Consider the following 8,325-nt stretch of genomic DNA (forward strand, 5'->3'; position numbering starts at 1 on the left):
ACTTTTTCAACTTTAGTTAGTCTGTAATGTTGCTGTTTGAGCATAAAAAAGATCTGCAAAGTTACAAAGCTCAAAGTCCACTTCAAAAGGAGGTATTTTATTTAACAGAAATCACTTTTCAAAAACTACAACGAACGCCTCGTTTGGACTACAACGCATATTTTCCGGGATTTGTGATATCACAAATATCGACGAATGGGACGAGACCTGGTTGAGCTGCACTAGAGAAGGCAACGAGTGTTATCACTATGTCAGAGACACACTAACTTTCCAAAGGCAGACGAACTTAGAGTGGTTACAATCATCCGGGTTTAAATCGTGCTCAAATTGATTTGATTTTGACGCAATATTTACACAGAAGCTCGCAGGCGGCTCTGGTAAGGGGCGTGGCATTTCCCGACCAGGCGCCGAGTGGTGCCAATCACAACACACACTGGCCCAGCTGACCAATCACAGCACATTTCGTGTTTCAGAAGGCGGGCCTTCATTTGATACAGGAACTATTCGAGCCGTTCATGCCAGACTGGGGAGAGAGGTGTTGTAATAATGTTAAATATGTGAAAAATAATGTGTTTTTCGAACAACCTAGTATGAGAGCATGTTCTAGTACACCCCCAAAACAAAATCAAGACTTTGTAAAAGAGCATAATAGGACCCCTTTAAATGTACATATTTATACCTTAAGTGTACATATTAGCCCCTATATGTACATACGAGTAACTTTTGAAAGGATACTGCCACACCTTTTTTTTATGAGAGTGTAGTACTTGTGTTACTGCCGCTTTAAGATGAAGTGCTTGTTGTATTCCTCATTTGTAAGTTGATTTGGATAAATGCATCTGATGAATGAATAAATGTAGAAAAATCTCCTGAATGCATCTTTTAAATAAATTCTTACATGAATTATTACTACATTCACATGCATTTTTCCTAAAATGAATTTGAATGTCTGTCATTGTAATTTTCCCCCAGGTCTTCTCTCCTTTGGGGTGAAAGAATCAGCTTGGGTAAACAAAATCTTCACAGCCGTAAACGTGCTCGTGCTGATGTTTGTTATCATTTCTGGATTTGTCAAAGGAGACTCGCTCAATTGGAATATATCAGAGGAATCTCTCATAAATGTTACCATTGTCACAAGGTGAAGAATATCTTTTCAGTTACTTTCTTACTTCTTTTTAGATGTTGATGAATTCAGCCTAATGTGTGAATTTTTGATGATCATAACCATTAAAATGGTAAAATACGCTTACAGGAATCTCTCACACACTGCTAATGTCACCAGCGATTATGGGGCAGGGGGATTTTTGCCTTATGGCTTTGGCGGGACACTGGCTGGTGCAGCCACATGCTTTTATGCCTTTGTGGGATTTGACTGCATTGCAACCACAGGTACTGTGGATTCTGTTTTATACAACAGTTAACTTCAGTTCTCCAGTCTGATCTTGTGTTCTAAGACTGCTGATATTTGTTTTTGTGACCAGGTGAGGAGGTGAAGAATCCCCAGAGGGCCATTCCCATTGGAATAGTTGTTTCCCTACTGGTCTGTTTCCTTGCCTACTTTGGTGTTTCAGCGGCCCTCACCCTCATGATGCCCTACTACCTGCTGGGCGAAAAAAGTCCTCTGCCTTTGGCTTTTGAATATGTGGGCTGGGGGCCTGCGAAATATGTTGTAGCAGCAGGATCACTCTGTGCTCTATCAACCAGGTAAACATCTTTCTTTGCTCCCATAATGCTGTGCTGCTGGCCAAGGCTTCTTACAAGATTGTATATTGAGGCAGCATGCTGATATCAAACACTCAGAATGGTTACATAAAAATGCATTTATTAATTTTGTCATTTGTTTGAAATTCAGTTAAACATTTCTTTTCTAAATAATTTGTAAGTTCTTAGTTGGTGAATTGGTTCCTATCCTTTGCATCTCTAATGACTTTTTGTTGGTGATTTGTTTGAAAGAGAGCCATATAAATAAACATAGCATTTAATTAATCAGTATTATTATATAAGCTTATTAATTATAATATGATTAAGGTTTATACTTGCTCTCTTTCAGAACAAAATTATCATGTGGAATGTGTTTTTTTCCTGGTGACATAAATCAGTAAGGACTATTGTTTGGCAACGAGCAACGCTCCGTAAAGTGGTATGAATTACAACCCACTAATTTTAACAGTATGTTTATTGGATGATTATTGGATATGCTTGAATATTAATCTTAATTAATCTTAATTATGTTCAAAAACATTAAAGTGTGTGATTGGTAAATTAAACAAACTGTCATCCTATTGCTATACAAGTTTTATGCCTAAGACCAATCATTTTGAATGTAGCAACTTTTCTTTGAAGACTAGTTTCATTTTATGAATGTACTAAAACATTTTATAGGATACCATGGACTAGGCCTTGTGCAATAGTCCCAGGAAAAAAAAGAAGATGATTTAACTGTACATCTTGTCCCATTTGCTAAGTGCTGTATAAAGATGTGCTTCAAATGTTATATTTCCTAAAGTCACCATGAAACAGCCATTTGGCAACCCATATTACTTCTGTAAAGTGTTTTTTAAAGTCAAACAGAATATTTAGAAAGAACATAAGCAAACTTAATTCTGTCCTTTGGGAATTGATTTTGTGAAAAATATTGTCCGTATATCCTGTGATTGGAGTGGTGCTGAAAACATAAAAGGGACTGCTGATGTCAGTCAAAACATTTTTTCCCTATTTTGATTTCATGTTGACTTTAAAAATAATTGTTTGTGGAGGCCTGTAACAGTACACAGCAACTTAAAGGGATAGTTCGCCCAAAAATGAAAATTTGATGTTTATCTGCTTACCCCCAGGGCATCCAAGATGTAGGTGACTTTGTTTCTTCAGTAGAACACAAATTATGATTTTTAACTCCAGCCGTTGCAGTCTATCAGTCGTATAATGCATGGCAATGGTAACAAAATCTATGAGAGTAAAAAAAAACATGCACAGACAAATCCAAATTAAACCGTGCGGCTCGTGACGACACATCGATGTCCTAAGACATGAAACGATCGGTTTGTGCGAGAAACCGAACAGTATTTATATCATATTTGACCTCTAATACACCACTATGTCCAACTGTCTTTGGGCGCGCAGATAAACATCAAATTTCCATTTTTGGGTGAACTATCCCTTTACGTGTTTGGGATCAGGTCTGCAGCATGTAATTAATAGGGGTGGGAGAAAAGAATCGATTATCCGATACATCGCGATTCTCTCTTCAACGAATCGATTCTGAGCATGGTTTTTCCCCGCATATGGCACGTGTGTGCGCTAGAGACAATCGCGGCGGGCTTCATTGCACAGAATATGCGCTGTGAGACACGTGCGTATTGCTTGACAGTGTGTGCTTCCACCCGCTGTTATTGCAGTATTTTACTTTAGATATGCTTTTATTTATGCCGTTTGGAATGCAGTACGTATAAGATGCACGAAACGCACGTACTGACAGACTTTCACCTGTGCTTTGTTTTTGATGTCCTGAAGCTCGATCGCGGCTGCGGTTAAATGCACTTGCATCTCCGAATACTTTTATACGAAATTGATGTAAACACAGTCAGTTATGTTTTCAGAACAGGACAAAACATCTGATATATCGAAATAGAAATGTGCATTAGGGTGAATCGGTGTGAATGCAGCCTGTTAAAGCTGCCATTAGGTAAACACAGTTAGCTATGTTTTCAGAACAGGACAAAACATCTGATATATCGAAATAGAATTATGCATTAGTGTGAATGCAGCCTGTTAAAGCTGCCACTGTCTGTGATCTCATCAGTAATAATCAAAAAACAATAATGCTGAGGAAAAAATAAAAACCCATAACTATGATTGTCTGTAAACTTTCGGATACTAAGCCTACTTAAAGAACACTTATTTTTAAAATATGTAATTATTTAAAAAAGTAGCTTGCTTATATAATTTAATAAATTATAAAATTTGCACAAAATAAATTTGATATAAAATGTGCAGTAATATTGAAAATTGAGAATGTGACGCATGGTGATATTGAGTTGAATCGAATCGTTGACATGATAATCGTAATTGAATTGAATCGTGAAACCAGTGAAGATTCACACCCCTATTTTTAAGATGGCAGTACTGACTTACAGAGATTCCAACTATAAACAAAAAGCATAGAAACTGCATGTAATTAATAGGGGTGGGAGAAAAGAATCGATTATCCGATACATCGCGATTCTCTCTTCAACGAATCGATTCTGAGCATGGTTTTTCCCCGCATATGGCACGTGTGTGCGCTAGAGACAATCGCGGCGGGCTTCATTGCACACAATATGCGCTGTGAGACACGTGCGCATTGCTTGACGGTGTGTGCTTCCACCCGCCGTTATTTCAGTATTTTACTTTAGATATGCTTTCATTTATGCGTTTTGGAATGCAGTACGTATAAGATGCACGAAACGCACGTACTGACAGACTTTCACCTGTGCTTTGTTTTTGATGTCCTGAAGCTCGATCGCGGCTGCGGTTAAATGCACTTGCATCTCCGAATACTTTTATACGAAATTGAGGTAAACACAGTTAGCTATGTTTTCAGAACAGGACAAAACATCTGATATATCGAAATAGAATTATGCATTAGTGTGAATGCAGCCTGTTAAAGCTGCCACTGTCTGTGATCTCATCAGTAATAATAAAAAAGCAATAATGCGGAGGAAAAAAGAAAAACCCATTACTATGATTGTCTGTAAACTTTCGGATAGCCTACTTAAAGAACACATTTTTAAAATAAGTAATTATTTTAAAAAGTATACTGCTTATATAATTTAATTAAAAAAATTAAGTAAAATTTGCACAAAATAAATTAGATATAAAATTCATATGAAAATGTAGCCATGTGCAGTAATATTGAAAATTGAGAATGTGACATCGTGATATTGAGTTGAATCAAATCGTTGATATGATAATCGTAATTGAATTGAATCGTGAAACCAGTGAAGATTCACACCCCTATTTTTAAGATAGCAGTACTGACTGAGACATTCCAACTATAAACAAAAAGCATAGAAACTGCAATTTTGTTTAAAATGTAAAGTTGTAAAGATGTATTTACACAGCAGAAAAATTAATTAGGAAAAAATGTAGATCAAGAATCGTTTTGGAATCGGATCGTGACTCCCAGAATCGAAATCAGATCGTGAAGTGCCTAAAGATTCCCACCCCTAGTAATTAATTGACCCCATGCTTCTGCTGATGTCTTTGCCTTATATGCAGTCTGCTGGGCTCCATTTTCCCAATGCCGCGTGTAATCTATGCTATGGCACAGGATGGGGTGCTTTTCAAAGCGTTAGCCCAAATCAATCCTAAAACGAAGACCCCTCTTATTGCTACAATGTCTTCAGGTGTAGTTGCAGGTGAGAGATGGGGGCACGACTGCTATGCAAATCGCGAATGTGATCCACCAGGCAAATGTGAAAAAGAGCGGAAATGTACAATAAAAGACATTGTGGAAACATGGAAAACATACATCAAATAAACCTTGAAATATCAGGATTTTAAAAATTGTAACTGCCAAGCCTGGATGAATCAAGGAAATTAATAAAATCCTAAAAAGTCATGGCAGTTCATTGAATATAAATGTCCATGCTCATATCAAAAATCTTTATACAGTTATTTTTAAAAATTCCAATAATTACAAATGACTGGAAAAACACAGTTGGCTGCACTTCAATATCTGCTCCTTCACATTTGCTGGTGTTGGTTAATATGTTCTTTTCCTTCCAGAGTTGCAGGTATCTGAACCATGACTCCTTTTTTGTTTTTAGCCTGTTGGGCTCTATGTTCCCTCTTCCCCGCATTCTGTTTGCCATGGCACGAGATGGCGTGCTATTCAGATTTCTTTCCAAAGTGAGTAAGCGTCAGTCGCCAATGGCTGCCACTATGGCAGCGGGCACTACCGCGGGTAAGCGAAGACCGAGGTAGGCCTTGCATGGCCTGCTGTCCTGTTTGTGGTGTGCTGGTGGAGGTGCAGTGTGCTTGCTTAATTGCAGTATGCTGTTAATAGATGCATGCTGTCACTGTGGTGGTGGTGCTAAAAATCGCTGGGATAGACAATATGTGATAAAAACCTCTATGGAAGCTATTTATTGCAAGCAAAAGTGATATGTAGAGTGCTTGGTGGTGAAGTTGGAATTATCACAATTTTTTAATGTTATTGAAAGAAATCTCTTATGCTCTAGGCTGCATATTTTTACTATATCAAACATCTAGTAAAAACTGTAATATTGTAAAACATTATTACAATTTAAAATAACTGTTTTCTATAAATGTAATTTATTCCTGTGATGGAAAAGCTGAATTTTCAGCAGCCATTTAAAAAAAAAAAATGTTCTGCTACATAATATTTTATGGAAAATGGATATTTGGGATTGTAACTACCACTCAAAAGTTTGGGGTAAGATTTAAAAATTAAATAAATTCATTTTTTTTATTTTATTAAGCAAGGACGCATTACATTTATCAAAAGTGACCATAAAGACATTTATAATGCTACAAAAGATTTCTGTTTCAAACAACCATTATTAATAATTATAAACCATTATTAATAATTGAGCACCAATAATAATAGTAATAATAATAATAATGTTTCTTCAGCAGCAAATCAGCATATTAGAATGATTTCTGAAGAATCATGTGACACTGAAGATTGGAGTAATTTTGCTGAAATTCAGCTTTGCATCACAGGAATAAATTGCATTTTAAAAATATATTACAATAGAAAAGTTATTTTAAATGTTTCACAATATTTCTGTTTTTACTATATTTTTGATCAATTAAATGTAGCCTTGGTAAGCATATACGACCCTGCTTTTAAAAACATAAAAAATGGCAATTAAATAATAGTATATATATATCTGACTTCATGTGTCAGGTGCAGATGTGTAATACTGCTGACAGCTGCAGGGAGGGATTATCAGTACTTCACTACAGTGTGGTAATACAGCACTTTGATGCTAGCAGGGGTCACTCAGTGGATGCTTATGGATTCTGAGGACTTCTAAATAATGAGAAGGCAGAGGGGAAGCTAAGTGAAGAGATGAGGACGCAGGGCAGATAATGGTTTTTGGAGCCCCCTGCACATTAAGCCTATACTGTAGCACTGTATGTTTGTTAGTGTACACGGCCTTCTTACTGTGAGGGAAGTCTAAACAGCTGTATATGAAGTCATAGGGCACATCTGGTGTGAATTTCATCAGAAGATACCAATGCTATTGCATTCTGAGTTTAAAGTCAGACATCCACTAATGAAGGAATCTGTATTGATTATTGACTTCAATTTCATAGTTCACCAATCATGCTCTTTAAATTTGTAAGATTTACTTCATTAAATGAACACAAATGAAATAAGAAACTGTGCATGCTTTGTTGGTGTATAATGACCTTGATATATTTTTTACAACCAAGCCACACTTAAAAATGTATGAACACCATTGCATTAAATTGGAATTTATTTGAATATAACACTTTAAGCAAAAAATAAAAACAAAACAATATATACTGTATACTGTTCAATTTTTGGTTGTCAACCAAGCAAGTAATTGCAAACACTGCTTAGAAAATTTACATGAATTATGAGAAAGTAGAGATATTTAAATTGTTATGCCATGGAATTAATGCATTTTAAGTGTATGTAAACTATTTAATTTATAGAAGTTCTTATCGTTTGTGATATAATAATTTGTGTTTGTTATGCACTTAATGTATTATTTTTAAACTTAATCTGATAAGCGTTTGTTTAATACCAACAGCTATCATGGCTTTCCTGTTTGACTTGAAAGTGCTGGTAGACATGATGTCTATTGGAACCTTGCTGGCATACTCTTTGGTGGCTGCTTGTGCTCTAATCCTCAGGTTAGTGTACATTCAGTGCATTCATTTTCAATCAATCAATCAATCAATCAATCAATCAATCAATCAATAACTTCATGGTGACAGCATTACTATTTGCGATACAGCTGTTAATACAAGTATGCTTCTTAATGATGCAAACCAATAGACTAGTCGGTACAACACTTACAGCAAGAATTATGCAGTGGTCTGCCATCTAGTGGTAATGGCATTTCCCAACTGTGCTACATTAAAGGGGTCATATGATGCTGCTAAAAAGAACAGTATTTTGAGCGATGATTCAAAACTCATTATAAACGAGGCATTTGTTGCATCCAGTGGGGACATAATTATGGATTATAAGGATTATAATGAAGGTTGAAAGTGAAAGTGAAAGTGACGTGACGTGGCCAAGTATGGTGACCCATACTTGGAATTAGTGCTCTGCATTTAACC

General features: G+C 36.2%; 1 protein-coding gene across 2 annotated transcripts in view; it reads left to right on the plus strand.

Moving 5' to 3' along the window:
* LOC107661417 (cationic amino acid transporter 2-like) overlaps positions 1–8,325 on the plus strand; it is an 18,076-nt gene that overhangs the window by 3,857 nt on the left and 5,894 nt on the right. For both annotated transcript variants that reach the window (XM_016450991.1, XM_016450992.1), the window contains exons 4-8: positions 973–1,138; positions 1,253–1,389; positions 1,482–1,704; positions 5,808–5,944; positions 7,791–7,893. In XM_016450991.1, coding sequence (XP_016306477.1) covers positions 973–1,138; positions 1,253–1,389; positions 1,482–1,704; positions 5,808–5,944; positions 7,791–7,893 — 766 coding nt within the window. The remainder of the gene's footprint in view (positions 1–972; positions 1,139–1,252; positions 1,390–1,481; positions 1,705–5,807; positions 5,945–7,790; positions 7,894–8,325) is intronic.

The sequence above is a fragment of the Sinocyclocheilus anshuiensis genome, unplaced genomic scaffold (assembly GCF_001515605.1).
Source record: "Sinocyclocheilus anshuiensis isolate Anshui unplaced genomic scaffold, SAMN03320099.WGS_v1.1 scaffold635, whole genome shotgun sequence".
Lineage (NCBI taxonomy): Eukaryota > Metazoa > Chordata > Actinopteri > Cypriniformes > Cyprinidae > Sinocyclocheilus > Sinocyclocheilus anshuiensis.